This window comes from Macrobrachium rosenbergii, chromosome 22 (genome assembly GCF_040412425.1).
Source record: "Macrobrachium rosenbergii isolate ZJJX-2024 chromosome 22, ASM4041242v1, whole genome shotgun sequence".
NCBI lineage: Eukaryota > Metazoa > Arthropoda > Malacostraca > Decapoda > Palaemonidae > Macrobrachium > Macrobrachium rosenbergii.
This window is the reverse complement of record NC_089762.1, coordinates 15,011,326-15,027,878: the sequence shown is the minus strand read 5'-3', so window position 1 is coordinate 15,027,878 and position 16,553 is coordinate 15,011,326. Positions and strand designations below refer to the sequence as shown.

General features: G+C 36.0%; 1 protein-coding gene across 5 annotated transcripts in view; it reads left to right on the top strand.

The window, feature by feature from the left end:
- Positions 1-14,915, top strand: part of LOC136850592 (uncharacterized) — a 62,610-nt gene extending 47,695 nt beyond the window's left edge. For all 5 annotated transcript variants that reach the window (XM_067124262.1, XM_067124258.1, XM_067124260.1 and 2 more), the window contains exon 3: positions 13,258-14,915. In XM_067124262.1, the coding sequence (XP_066980363.1) occupies positions 13,258-14,423 (1,166 nt within the window). In that variant the 3' untranslated portion in view covers positions 14,424-14,915. The remainder of the gene's footprint in view (positions 1-13,257) is intronic.
- Positions 14,916-16,553: the final 1,638 nt, after the last annotated feature.

Here is a 16,553-nt window from a genome sequence, read left to right as displayed (position 1 = left end):
TCTTGGGTTATGCCAAATCATCATTGCACAACGACTTCTTATCCTCACTGAGACCACGTGACGCAAGTTTCCATCTTGGCCAGCAAGTTCCCTTGAACTGAAAAGAAATGGAAGCAAGTTTTCGATCAGTCGCCTCCTAAAGTCTTGCCATCGTTCACTCAGTAACCGGAAAAGTTTGCGAAGTGTTTCAGCCATAATCATAATGTCAGACATGAAAACACAAATGTCCCATTTTAGCCATGAGGCGAATCACAGCAAACCGCCACAGTTTATAATATGAGCAGAGAACAATGTAGTAATATCCAGTCACATTCAGTTGCTTTGTCAGTTGCAGCAAGGATTGCATGTAAAGATTTTTGATAAGTGGGCGTTGCTTTCTACTTTCTTTAAGCAGTTTATTAGCCATGTTATTTCCACACTTCAAGTAGTTAGTGCAACTCGAGGGAACATTATGAATGGGAGGTCGAGTTTGCTTAAGTTCAAAGGCTAAGAAGTCCATTTCTGACATAACTAGGAATGGAAGGTGAAAGCCTCGCTCACATGTTCATATTGTCTCATTTTAGTTTAGTAGATTCGCATTTGTTGAGGATGACGTAAAACGTGTTCATGAAATTTTGCTTGGTGAAATAGTCGCGAATGTTTGATAATTTTAGGTAATTTGCCACAGTGCATGCGCAGTCGTTTGCACAACGATAATAATTTTCCCCCCCCAAAAAAAGCTCAATTTGGCGTCCGGTAAAAGTATCCTGTTATTTTAAGAGTTACGGATTGTACCTTGAGACGTGAACTGAAGACCTTTATATGCAAGCTGCATTTATTCGAAATCCTCTGGCAATAAAATACTACACCTCAGAGATAAGAGAAATGATCACATAAAATCTGGAAGCAATGGCTCATTTTGCAATCACAGCGTAGTTTTGACCAGTCACTGCTGTCTAAAGACAAGATGTTACAAGAATGCTTTGTCATTATCAGAAAATTTTGAATATTATCCTCAGAGTCTGAGTGTTATTTCTTTCAAAGGAATTTCGCAAACTATTATTAAAAACGAAGAACTGAAAGAATGACGACATGACATTGATGACCTGCGCAAGACCCAGATTTAATCGTTCTTTCAACGTCCAAGCGAAGGATTTTTTATTTTCTTTTTAAATAATACCATCACCTAGTTAGCGCTTTTGTGTGGAAATTTAGGATCTTGTTGTTTCTTCCTTCAGATTAAATAGTTTGGACTTTTCTCTAAATAGTTGTCTCTCCACATCTATGGATATATTTATTTTTATGATGCTGAAGAGAGGAGAGACATAGATTTCATTTGGATCATATCGGCCAACTTCTGAGATCCTACCTAGATATAAGAACTACAAAGGGCAGTACAGTTCCACAAAAATATGAAATAACTGTTTAAGAAAAAGGGAAGGCGACACGTAAGGAGGACATCACCTTTCTTTCTAGATCTTTATACTTTATGTAGATCTGAGGCGGTTCAACTTCATACATTACTACGGTAGAGTGAGTTTGATGTGAAATGAAGCAGATTTCCTCTACCCCATTCAAAGATAAGTCCAGGCACCCCTGTCATTAGCACCATACAAAAGCAAACAAACTGAGAGCGAGATGTTGAGGAGAGCTGAGAAGGAATAGAAAATGATTTGTGACGAGCAGAATCATCAGCAAAAGGATAAGTGCAACAATAAGAATTTTGAAGTTCACCGATAGACAGAGGGAGAAGAACTTTGAGAAACCCTGAGAGAAAGAAAAGGGGCCAGATATAGGACCATCAACTAGAACAGAAACTGAATAACTGAAGCAGAACTTAAGAATGAATTTATGACTGGAAGGAGCGAATCCAATGGAACAGCTTAACAGGGTTAATCCATGCTAAGGGTTACACATGTTAAAAGCAATGCCATAACTTTGCATGAGTACCGTAGATATATCACCAGTTGGTTTTGCCTTCTGTGGCCAAGAGTGATAGTAGAGAAAGTCTGTGAGACCCGAAGTGTTTTAGGTGGAGAGCATCTTCCTGTTACTGTATCTTTCTTAGACTTCTTTATTCATCTCGTTCAGAAAGCAATAATTTTATACTAGGCGAGAAATTTGAGAGAAGAGAAAAAGGTCATGTGAACCAGGCATGGGTTACAAGGAATGATTAGATTTGTAACAGGAGAAAAGAATGTGTAAAGAATATGGTAGGCTATCAAATGCATGTCAAGTTTTAACAAGTTACCGGGAAGGTGGACAAGAAATCAAATTAGGCGTGAATACAAAGAATAACAAAATCAAGGACTTACAAAAAAATATGTATTCACATTAAGATAAATTCTTAGATCGATATATATTTAATTGATCTAAGAATAGCAGAGTATAATAGAGGATAAACCATATGAATAATTTTCTGGTAGTACTGAGTACAGCAAAGGGCCTCACACAACAGTCAGCGAAGGTTCTGCCAGAACCTGTAGCTGTAGGTCCCCTTTGAGGAGGTCATTCGTTTCCCCATGTCTTGTTTGAGTAACTGGGTTTCAAATTAAAGTCCACTGGTGATAATACAACCCAGGGGTATGGAAGTTTCGGTCATTTTGCATTATTATTATAATTTAAGACTTTGGTTTTAAAACAACTGGAAATGTTATAAAAAATTTAAAATGACAAATTGTGCACACAGCACGTTAACAAATAACCTTTTCTCCCCACTCTACATCCATTGATTTTATTTGGTGGTTGGTTTGAGGAAGTGTTTCGATAATCGGATGCACAGTTACAAAAAAAAAAGAAGAATATTATTACCAACAAAACCCGGAATTAGTACAACCGGTTCTGTCCGGAAATGCGATTTCCCTTTCTCTTCCAATTATGTAGATGTTTCGTTTTTCATTGCTTTCACGACACAGGCGTAAAACAGGTGCGTACTTCTTGCTGCAGCGCGATAAATTTAGATCGCTGTTTTCTTTTTTCCTGAGAGCGCTGCTTTCAGCACCAGACTTGCAGATGTTGAGCTCTTTTATTTTTTATTATCCAGCTTTATATTTAAGGCGAAAACAAGATGAATAACAGTTGCGACCACCTCGAGCGTAAAATGTTCAGCTCGTCGTTCATCGCCTTAACCACAGGATAGTCATTTTAATACATTTTACCTTCATTTTATTATTATTTTCTTTTTGCGCAGTCTTCAACGCAAAAGAATTCTTTTCTCTATTTTCCAATCGGAAGAAAGATTCAATATGGTCTTTTTTATTTTGCTCGGAAGATTTTTATCTTGAATTTGTTCTTTTCTTTATGTCAAAACTAAGCAGATTCCTCATTTTTCCTTAGGAAGCCAAGCCGACCAAAACGGGGAATGTAACAGAAGTGTATCAACAGTTTTGTGAACAGATTATACTGAAGTTGGCGTTGCATTCCTAAAATCAGAATAGTGATTTTTGCTCCTTTATATAGCGCAATTTGCTTAGAAAGGCGATAACTTACAGTTTAATCGGACTATGACTACAAGATTTCTTAATTTCCCGACAACTTATGCCCAGGTTTACTAAAACAAGAAGACGAACGAGAAAAAGCTTCTACTTCGTTAACAAAATTGACCGAGTGAAGCAGACACGAATGACTGTCTCATTCAGAAAGTCATTGCCAGACCCAAATAACGTAGACGATATGGGAACAGATGACGACACGTTTTGCGGGACGTTTTCATGAAAACATACATTACAAAATCATTGTGGGAAGTCGATTTTTATTGGGGAGTACAGATCACGTTTACTCGTAGAGAAGAAAAGTATAAAAGATATAGAGTTAATTATGAACAATAGGTCATAGGCCTATAATGGCGTGACATGCGTCTCAGAGAAGTCTCAGTAAATAACATTCTCGAAAAGCGCCAGCTTATTATTCCGAGTTCTGGGGATTTTTGAGGAAAATTACCACGAACTTTGACTTCTTGCATTTCATTTTCCATTCCCCCTTCCTTCAGACACAAATGATGATTGCGTGTTGCTGAAGAGATATGGTAAATTATGTACGCTCTTATTTTTTTAGCGTTGCATGTAGGTAACTGCCCTCTCTTTGGGCGCTCACTCACTCCACAACACACACACACACACACATACACATATATATATATATATATATATATATATATATATATATATATATATATATATATATGTGTGTGTGTGTGTGTGTGTGTGTGTGTGTGTGTGTGTGTATATATATAATGTGTATTAACTGAAGTTGAAGTTTTCATTTTCTTAGGAACGTTAACTATCTCACCTTTTAATAAAATTCTCGTCTTTCCTGCAAATGCCACTCACAAGCTTGTTGCAACAGAAAACCTTGGAAAAGCAGTCCACAGACACAGACTCAGACCTGGTCAAATGACGGACCGGCGTTACCTTGAATTACTGACTTCCGTGACTAATGTAATACTCGAAATCTTTAACGGACGCAAGCGCGTATTAAGATCCAGTTTATTATTACATTTCCGTTCTCTTTGTAGCCCGTGTCAGCTTTTTGTACGGATATTTGTCAATGCTCCCCCTTTTTTTTATTTACCTGTCTGGTGCAATTTGTTATTTCAAAATCTTGACAATTCCACCATCGGTGTATTTTCGACACCATCGAACCGTTGCACTGCAATGAGAGGTGCGCTTTAAAGGATAACACGACAGCTGTTGCCGTGATTACTGATTACAAGGTGAACCTGCTGTAAAAACATCAGAAGTCTTACATCCTCTTTATGCTGTGTATAAAACCTTGTTAGCTGTTCGTCGACCCCTTATTTGATGCATTACCTTCTAGTCCTCATTCTTCCTTTTTTCCTTAATTTTTAATCATCCTAGCTTCTCCCTTTCTCCCTGTGACCAAAACATCTCAAAGCACTATCCAGCCTAAATGTACATAAGCATCGTACGTAAGTCATCTAATCATCTTCCACTCTTTCTTTCATTCACTTGCACACAACAACCAAATTTCACTTTCATAACAATCACTCAATTCCCATTGATAGATTCCAACTTCTTCCCTTGACACCCTTTCTCTTCTTTTCGCAACTTAAAGAATACAGTGACATTTCCAGTGTTGGCTATGCCATTCCCTGTCAAATTCTTTACTTTATCTCTCAAAATTCCACCTTTGTCTTCTACTCCTGTCAAAACTTCTGTAAACCTGCAATCCACATAAATATTATATTAAATTGCCATGGAAAGATAACCCAGTCCTGTCATAAAAGACTCATTCTCCCATTCAGTATCTCCTCGCACCAGGTTAATTACTTTGAGACCTGGAACATCTGATATCCTTTCGTTTTTATCTACAGGTGGGGAAAAACATAAAATCAAAGCTTTGGAAGCTAAACAGTGGCGTTTATTAATACCTCTTCCTGCAATTTTTCACTAAACATGTTTTATGATCACCAGGCACTAAAAAGGTCCCAGGCACTTACACTTTGGGCTTGTAGATCCAGGTGGATTTTCTTATGCTTAAATGTGTAGTGTACTTTCTCCCATGCACCGTGATCATTTTTCCTTTTAAATATTATTTTTCCTGATGGGCATGTCTCCTTTTCAAGGATGTTATACAATTACTGCTATTGCAGTAATTGTATAACATCCTCCATTCTTCTGGCTTTCTCTAAAGTTGCTGAAAAAATAGATTTTGAATACGATAATCATAATGATGATAATAACAGTGGTAGTATAGGATACAAGACCCTAACTTGTCAAGTATTGAAGATGCACTGGCGAAATCATTACAAAAAATTCATAGGCTCTTCGGCAACTCCTTTTTGGTTCTTCAGGGGTAATGAAACGAACACAAAGAAACATATAACTCAACACTGCTTTCCAAACCGGCCGTCAGTGCCAATAAACCCTTCGTTAACATCAAAGGACATGTCATGACTGATACAAGTTTTGTAACATCTAGACCACTGACATGCTTTGTTTCGTCTCTGTTTTCTGTACCATCTCCAGAGGTCCACGCCATGCCTCTTAATCACAAAACATCTTCCCAGACTTTGTACAAGAGCCCGTACTGGCATAAGTCCGGCTTAATTTAAACCAACCAGTCTTTCTTTGCATTCGTCCCATTCTTTCTGAAGAATGAAACAAGAGTTGCCAAAATGCCTATCAGTTTCTTTTATTTTTATCAGTATATCCTCAGTTTTTTACTTTTCAAGGATCTTTTTATCCTGAGTAGATATTTAGTCTCACATTTCTGTAACTAAATGGCTGTACGATACATTTATATCTTTTAACATTCTGTGTTGGATCGTTTTATATCTGCACTGCAAAACTTAGTCTATCCCCCGTTATAGATTTTCTTAGTAGCTGTATTGCACTTACAATAACATTTGGTAAGAGAAAATTTTTATTGCTGTACAAGAAGTTTTCAAGCAATGGTGCATTCCTTGGCAACTGCTTCATCGAGGCTTTGGTTCCTTTCTTGAATGTCGGTTATTGATTCCGTGTGTCATTTAATTCTATTAAAACGAATGAAGAGAAGTTCTGTTAGTAAACAGCTCGACTAGTACAGTCACTGGGACGTTGTTTAGTGAAACGTTCCAAACTTTTTGGGTAGAGTCCACTGTCGGTTTGGCTCTTCGGCATTCAGCCGTTAAGTGAGTTGCATGCATAGTTTAATGAAACGGTGTGTCGTTCAGGTTTTATACTACGTTAGTTAATCGGAAGGTTCCTGAGGTGGATGACTCCCCGTCTTTTTTAGTCAAGTTTCAAGCATGTAAAGATCAGGCTTCTTTCTTGCAAGATACTGTGTTGCTCGGAAAGTCTGTTGCTCTAATGTGGAAGATGCCTTCACTGAAATTCAGAGGGGTGATTTTTATAGGAGGTAAAAATATGGGATTTAACTTTTAAAAACTCCTGTGAAACAAAATACAGTTTTGATTGATGATGGCGCGCCTGTAGTACCTAAAATTTACGATGGTTGCTTAGAGTCACCCTTGGAAAAAAAATCTCCATGGTATATCATTGTTCAGATGTTCATTATTTTGTGGCAATACAATCCGAAATTGTTAGAAGAAAATGCCGTGTTGCAGATCTTATTCCTGAACAATATCGTAATATATTACAGCAGACGATATTTAGCTATTCAGGCACACGCAAAAATTCATCACAAAATAACGACAAGAAATGCATTTTTAAATGAATCAGGTGTTGCAAGTCACACTTCACATTTCAGTTAACATAAGTCTAAGAATCAAAAGTCCATTTGGTCTCCGCACTGGGGAAACTGAAATTCACAGGACCAGTTACTTTCCAATACATAACTGTTATCATTTATTAGATCAAATTCGTGTCCTTTATAAGTTTTGCTCGTATTCAGACGTCTTACCTTTTTGAGTATGATATATATTATATATGTCCATATTCAGTCGGTTGTCCCCTGTGACGTCATTTGGAGTTTCTTTATCTTATTCATACTCTCTGACTTCAACCAAAAATGCAAATGCGCATCATGACGCTCTTTTTGATTGCTACAGGCTACATTCGCTACACAGTCTTCATTGCTGTGCAAAAAGCTTTTATGCTCCGACCGTGGTGTAGCCTATCCTTATGGTCAGGTAAAAAATATGAACATTTTGTTACATCAAAGTAGTGAAAATGAGGGGGAAACAGAGGAACAAGAACTTTACACGAATCTGCATGCATCTTTTTCTCGTACTGTACAATATGATGAGCGCTTAATGGTTATTAGATAAACAATTTTTGGTTATTAAGTAAAGAAACTGGATAAATTATCGTGACTTTATGCGTTGCCTTCACTCTGACATTTTTTTTATCACCGCACCAAACTTCCTATAATAATAATAATAATAATAATAATAATAATAATAATAATAATAATAAGCGCAAAGCGTTCGAAACGAAAGTGGACCTGACTTACGCACGAAAACCTGTTTATCATGCGGGTGAGGCAAACCCCAATCACGAGCTTATCGGAGAGTGAAAGTTCACCTCGCTTAATCAGACAAGGTGGAAGACCTGCGACTCTATTAGGCAAACATTCCCAGCCTCCCCCACAAAAACCCTCCCCCACCCTCCCTCTCCCTACAGCCTCCCCACAATGCCCCTTTCCCTCGACTTCGGTGTTAAGGAATGACATGAGTCTTTTTAATTAAATGAGCGAACTTTCGAAAATACAAAAGCATTTGAAGCTGAATGAATATTTGAAAATAAAGCATTTGGAGATGAATGAATAACTGATAATAAAGCATTTGGAGATGAATGATTATTTGAAAATAAAGCATTTTAAGATGAATGAATATTTAAATATAAAGCATTTCGAGACGAACGAATATTTAAATAAAGCATTTCAAGATGAATGGACATTTGAAAATAAAGCAATAGAAGTTGGATAAATATTAGGAAATAACACGAACATTTGAATGAGTTTTCAATATAAATGGGCAATCTAAAATACTCTTTTGTGTTGCACTGCTATTTTTGGCTGCCCAAGAGATTAGAATATCTGTAGCTTTTGCAACAGGAGAGAAAAGTAGCGTACATATCTGACAGGTAGTTGCAAGGTTATCAATGTGTGTGTGTGTGTGTGTGTGTGTGTGTGTGTGTGAGAGAGAGAGAGAGAGAGAGAGAGAGAGAGAGAGAGAGAGAGAGAGGCCCAGAGGTAAAAATACAAGAACCTCAGAAACCTTAGAACGGCTTATTTGTGTATAAAGACGGAAGCTGATCAGCAAAGAAATAATTCGCTAGTAATGAGAATGAAGTTACTTAGTTTGCTGAGAGAAGCAGAACAAATCATTTATGAGTCGAGCGGCTAAATTCAGCCTGTGAATAAGAATTAAGTAAATGGAAAGCAAGTTGTTAAGAAGACAAACAACTCTTACAGTAGGAAACAAAGGCAGTAGTGTAAACAGGAGTAGTCAATTTCTGTTTGCTCGAGAAATCCATGCTGCTTTCTCATGCATGTGCTGAAGAGCTAAGCTAAAACAATCACGCAGAGTGAAAACTCTGAAACAACAATGGGCACAGTATGATGGTGATATTGGCAAAAGATTTTAATATTAGCACACGGAAGCTTTGGAATAGGAACAGCTATTTGATTATCATAGCGATCTCTCTCTCTCTCTCTCTCTCTCTCTCTCTCTCTCTCTAATTCTGTATGGAATGAGTTTCAGTAAATATGTAAAGTAAAAACTTAAGGTAAAAAAAAGTTACATCACCGCTGTCTTCGCTTGGCTTGAACATCAGGTTGAAAAGACGTGCAGCAAATTATTTCTTGCCTATCTCGTAAAGTTACGTTAATCCATTATAATATGTGCCTTCATAGACAATTTTACAAAATTCGTTACAAGCCTCGTTAAAATTAACGAGAACGTGGGAAACAAGAAAATCGCAGGAAACGGAGGTTTTGTGATCCTGGTAACGTCGCGAGATTACAATACTCGCCCAGGGCCTATCCGCTAGAAACCGTCATGGTGGAGAGTTATTCTGTTTTTATTTCCCTCTCCTTTCGTCATCAAGAGAGACACCCTTCAACCTTATGGTGGTGAATGGCGAAAGGGGCCTTCGAAGGTCGTATAGTGAATGTCAGTGGTTTTATTCGAAGTGACGACGGACGGATAATGATTTGTATTGTCGCAAAATTCCGCGTGGTCATTCCTTGTACTCTGAAGATTTCTCCTAATTCTTCATGTCAGGCACTCTACGAAATTTAAAACAATCATTTTAGTGCCTTGTGAAGCCCTTTCCAAAGCTTTTTCAATTTCCACTAATTAGATAAACTTTCAATGACACGATTTCAAATTTTCTTTCGGACAGTCTACTATAACTCAGGGTTTTTTTTTTACCGAGGCGCATTCGCACAGACTCGCAGGGGTGCCCTTTTAGCTCGGATAAGTTTCCTGCTAGCTGATTGGTTGCAAGTATTTTGTCCGAATAGCATCATTGTTTTCAAATAATTACCAAGTAATGTGAATCGAAACTTATTTACTAACCTAAATTTCTCCATCAGATACATGTTTTGTCAATAAATAATGTTAACGAATAAAGAGATAATAAAGTATTGAGATGGTAAGTCTAAATTTAAAAACAACACCCGCCGAAGTCAACGACAGGAGCTTGTGTTCGGATGCACGCTGCATAATTTTTTTACTTTTCACATGTTTTAACACCAATTGGGATAAATTACACTAAGACATAAGAAAAACATGTTATTATAAACTTTCTTTGAATACCAGAATCTACTAAAAACATGGACTTAATAAAACTCGCTATTGGTGAAAACTTCCGGGGAGGTAAAAGGAACAGCCTGTGGCATTAGATAAAATTTAGATAAGATTACCTAGATAGGTAGGCCTAGTTATTCATATGGTATCCACATGCCAGCAAATGTTGATGGGCAAGAAAACTTTTCAGATACATATCATCTTTTATTATAGGCTTTTGTGCTGAAGTCTTTTGTTTTATTATGATAAATATGAAGATGCTATTTTTTTCTTTTACATAATAATAATGTACTTCCCTTATTGTGGCTTTATTTCTTGTACACATTTCAAACTAGGCTAGCCTATGTCTGTGTGTCTTACACCATTTTTTGACAATTGCAATAAATTTTGCTTAACTCTTTAAGGTAAGGAGTAACAGTAAACAGTAGCTGATGCTTGATATAAGTTAGGCTAGGTGTATGTAAGCCTATGATGTAAGTCCGTATAGAAAGGATTTGCTAATTTTGTCGTACAGGCATAGATTCTATTAACAGCACTATTTTCGGTTTGAGGATACTGTAGTGTTCCATAAATTGCATAAAAATCATAATTAAACAAATTCATAATTTCACCGAGTTACAGCCGCGATACCCTTCCCCCTCCCTTCCATCCCCGCCTCGGTATTTAACAGTAGACGTCTATAGCCTACTAATCCTTAAAATGTATGTGTATAGTACATTTTCTACTGTCACATATTCTTTTACTTCTCAAAATATCCGCAGAAACTCGTGTTAACCTTAAATATGTCCTGAACAGAACGCAAAATAAGAAAAAAAAAAAAGTTTTCTTACCTCGCATTGTCTGCTGTAACTTACATGAAAGTAAGTTGATAATTTCTGCGAAATATATTTTTATTAGTGTGCACCTACAAAAAGAAGCATAGAAACTATTTAATTACAGATATAGCCATTACGGTAATCTCAATAACATAACACTGATTTCAACACTTACATAAATCAGGTAAAAGCTGCAATGACATAAATCAGGAAAATGCTGCAATGACATTCACCTGTGATAGTTTTCCCGCCAGGCCGCCACAGGCTGTTCCTTTTACCTCCCCGGAAGTTTTCACCAATAGCGAGTTTTATTAATTCCATGATTTTAGTAGATTCTGGTATTCAAAGAAAGTTTATAATAACATGTTTTTCTTATTTTTAGTGTAATTTATCCCAATTGGTGTTAAAATATGTTAAAAGTAAAAAAATTATGCAGTGTGCATCCGAAAACAAGCTCCTGTCGTTGACTTCGGCGGGTGTTGTTTTTAAATTTAGACTTACCATCACAATACTTTATTATCTCTTTATTATTTAACATTATTTATTGACAAAACATGTATCTGAGGAGAAATTTAGGTTAGTAAATAAGTTTTGATTCACATTACTTGGTAATTATTTGAAAACAATGATGCTATTCGGACAAAATACTTGCAACCAATCAGCTAGCAGGAAACTTATCCGAGCTAAAAGGGCACCCCTGCAGTCTGTGCAAATGCGCCTCTGTAAAAAAAAACCGAGTTTAGTAGTGGACATATGTGAAAGTAATGACGTCATAGCCAGTTATTGGTGCTTCTTTATTTGGTAGACTAGTCTTGAGCGAGACCCCAAAAAAGTGAGGCTAATATTTACCACGCAACCCCAATGACATGATGAAGAATTTTATAACTTCCGTATATATTTTCGTGTAAGATTACCATTCATTTATGTCAAATGCCATTATTATTATTGTACCCGTTACGTACATGTAGTGTTCCCAAATACTAATGGAAATAGAATGCTTTACTAAATAGTGACTGGCAAATATAACTGAACTAAACAGCAACTAGTTTTAACTAGTGGAAAAAATAATAATTTGATCTTTATTTTATTGCTTTTAAACTTTTATATGAAAATTACAGAATTATTTCTTCTTGGCAAACGTCAACCCTCATTTAGACCTTTAATTTCTGTTATATTACTTTTTTTTTAACGCAATCAATAAATTTCTGTCAATCAAGTTTCAAATTACATAAAAATGAGTGTCCCGCCATGAAACTAACTTTTTCATGCTTCGAAACATCTGGCCGAGATGTTCAGTCTCGATTTTAATGTTGTCAGAACTAAAAGCTGCACCTAGAAAATAGAAAATCTAAGATGGTTGAAGATTTATCCATTCTTTCCTCTTAGAATTACACACCTCAAATATATATATATATATATATATATATATATATATATATATATATATATATATATATATATATATATATATATATATATATATATATACATATATATATATATATATATAATATACAGTATACAGTATACATATATATACTATACTGTATATATATATATACATATACAATATATAAATTAGCTGAAATTTATTGGGTGCATTCAAAAAAGTAAAATAGCTCAAATTAAAGGCCTAAATGACGGGTTAAAAAGTTGTCAAGAACAAATAATTCTGTAATTATTTGTTTAGAAGCAATAAAATATATATATATATATATATATATATATTTATTTATTTATATGCATATACATATATACAATATATATATATATATATATATATATATATATATATATATATATATATATATTATTCGATTGAATCCATTATAAATGTATGTATGCATATATATATATATATATATATATATATATATATATATATATATATATATATATATATATATATATATATATATATATATATAAATCCTTTTGAATATAACTGTCAAAAGGCTTACGGATTATGACATTAAACTTATAAGTATTAAAAAAACAGGCCCGGGTTGATGAAGGAGCGGCACGAACGTTGTTTTATCTTTATGAATTTCGCAAAACCCTTTGGCATTGTTGATAAACATGCTGATCACTTTAGGCTGTCACCTGAGAACCTTAGAGCACCCATACTGAACTGATGACGTTTAGGTTTGCTTAGATTATGGATATTGTCTCTAATATAACAGTAACATTGTTAGCTATCATTAGGATTGGATTATTGTAACACTGTTTTATTTTCTTTTTCAGGTTTAGCTGCAACGCTGGTGCTGATTTTACTGCAAATTTTCGTCCATGTGGCAGAAGGAGGACCCGTCCAGCCCAATCCGATCGACGGACCTTTCTTTTCGCCTCTGGAAAAGAAGGATGTCAATGACGATGACATAACTGAACGTTTTAATTCAAAAATTTTCAGGGACATGGTTTATACCAGTCATGACCTAACAGCACTAGAATCTCTTCAGAAATCTTCAGCGTTTCCGCCAGAGGCCCTTGGTGATGGAGATGCTTGGGAAGTGGTTGAAGCAAAGTCAACCCTTTCAGGTGGAGAGGGTCAAGAAAGGGTTTCCTCAGCCCCTGACAAAGAAAATCATAAGGACCGGAAGGAGAAATATATTTGGATTGCTACTCCAAACTGGACGAGAAGCTGGAAAGCTGCGCAAAGGGACGCTGCTGAGACTGCAAGAGCGCTTTTCACTCAGGCAGAAAAATTGTCCAGAGGAGAGGACAAAACAGCGTTCTTTGACTCGGACGAAAGTATGAAAAGAGGAAAGAAAGAAAAATATATTTGGACTGCCACACCAAACTGGACGGGAAGCTGGAGGCCCGCTCAAAGGGGCCTGGCTGCCACTGCACCAGTCACAGCATTCCCAGGAACAGAAATTATTCCACGAGATGGTGTAGAAGAGACCTTTGTCACTCCTTTTGAAACAAAAAAAGAGAAATATGTCTGGATGGCTACGCCAAACTGGACAAGAAGTTGGAAAACTGCACTAAAGGAGGCCATTGCTGCTCAAAAGGAGGCGTCCAGTTTAGTACCATCATTTACTGAATCTAAAGAAGTAGCTGGAGCAGAAAGCAAGGAGGGATCTTCCACAGATGCCTCTGAGCACAAAAAGGACAAATATGTCTGGTATGCTGTGCCAGAGTGGACAGCCAGTCCACAGGCTACTCCAGACAGTGACGATGGTACTCCCACCTCTGATGTCGCTCGGCATCATCGCCAAAAGAGATTCGTCACCCCTTATAAGTTACGTCTGATTGCTGTACCAGTTAGCATCTTCAACTACCTTGGCTTCTTGCCAATCAAAATTCCCGGTCTCCCCTATCATGACGAACTCCCACCTCCTGATTACACTTACTATAATACCATGCATGATCTTAGAACACCAGAGAGAGTCAAGTATTTCTTCTAGCTACTTAAGGCTAATTGTTATTATTTGATTATTATTATTATTATTATTGTTGTAAATAACTACTCTCCATACTGTTAATTATCAAATAGATGTAAGAATGTTGCTAAGTATTACTGTTTTGTATTTAAATCTTAGAGGAGTATATTTTGTACTAAGATGCTGGAAAGGAAAAGAAGAGTATATTGAATAACAAGGGTAATTTCTATTTACCATGCCGAAAATCTTGCAAAAATATTGTTTCTCCAAGAATGCATAATAGTGCCAAAGTTCACTTCTGAAAAATGAAAATGTAAACGAGCTAAATTTTGTTCCAGATTCATAACATTCTTTTTTGGAATTATCCTTGGAAACGGGTGCTATCCTGTGAATGACATATTTTGCTTAATGACTACACTTTGATTGCTTCATGTGTCCGTAATGGTTATTCATGGATGTGATTGTACGGGGATATACTGTTCATCCTTATTCAGCCAAATACATATTCTAATTGACTTTTTTCTTTGATACCCCGGTTGAGTGTGTATACTGTATAAGTAAATGCTCTTTTACTAGAGAGAGCTGGAGTGGTTGGACAGCAATATAAAGAGACCCAGAAAATAAAGGAGACGACGTGGAACCGCAAGAAAACACCAAAGCTGCACTAAGAAGTAATAGTTAAAGGACCTGGACAGCAAGATTGAAGAAATGAAAAGGGAATGAAGGCAAAGGCTAAAAATTGGTCGCAGCTAGGGGCCAAAGGGATGCTGCAGACACCTTTTAGTGATGCCTACGGTGCGCCACGTGAGGTGCACTGATGGCACTGCCCGCCCGCTGGGGTTGGGTAAAGGTGAAAAGCAAAACAATGTGAAGAACAGAAAAGTATGGTAAAATACAAACGTCCTTAAGAAATCCACAAAAGAACTGAATATCACATAAACAGCAATCGAGCAATAAGACAAAAAAGGAAAAGGAAAAAATAAGAAAAAATAAAAATAAAAATAAAAGCTCCGATTCTTTAAAGCCGTATAAAACGTCTGTTAAGCAATCCCTAACTTTTTGATATTTTAAGTGCTTCAGTAAAGCAAGCATAAGGTCAAGAAAATGCCATGAACTGTTATCAAATACTCAGGTTCATCAAGAACTATGTCATTTATGCACAATAAATCATATTTGGAAGGACGGTGAAGAGCTGATTGCTCCTTAAGTCTCGGTTGAAGTAGAGTTCAGCCTCATATTTGTACCCATGCCACTTACTGATTTCTTCTAGACATCTTTTAATGCTATCAGATACTTTATTTTACACGAAGGAAAAGTGAATAAACAACAGCAACATAACTACAGAACTGCATCATCTATGTTCTGCACTGGGCAATCATGTGCCCAGTAGACTAAATACAGACTGTTTCGAAGGACTCATTTGTGGAACATGAGACAAGATAAACTTGTGTTCACAAAGTCACCATCAGCAACAAGTCTCATCTGCTATTAACTTAAAATAGCAAAAGAGATAAGTATATATCCTTTTACACCTAATTAATGACGTTTATGATAGACTTATGGTTAACCAAGCCTCTGGCGACATTTAAATCGATTAGGAATAAGTCAGTAGCTTACTCATAACTATCGTCAAAGTTGTCATCACAGGTACCAAGAGTCTTCTGCAAGTGTATGAGCTGTTAGGAAGCATGTCTAAATTTAAACGCGTCCAGTAATATTAGAGGATACCGAAAGTGTTAGGAACGCTATTATCTCGGCCAACTAATAAACTACCTTTGGCAACATAGTTGCATATTCAAGGAATTGTAGAATTAATGATTACAAAATACAAGTAATTCCCATAACATCCAGAACTATGATTATTAACATTTCTTTCCTGCTCTTTAGTCCTACGTTCTGTGACACTTTTCATACATACATACATACACACACATATATATAATATATATATATATATATATATATATATATATATATATATATATATATATATATATATATATATATATATATATATATATATATATATATATATATATATATATATATATCAGGGAAAAAATGTAAATAATCACAGTTCTGGGTGTTACAGGGATTACTTGCATTTTGTAATAATGAATTCTACAATTGATTGTTATAAAAAGTAAACAAATT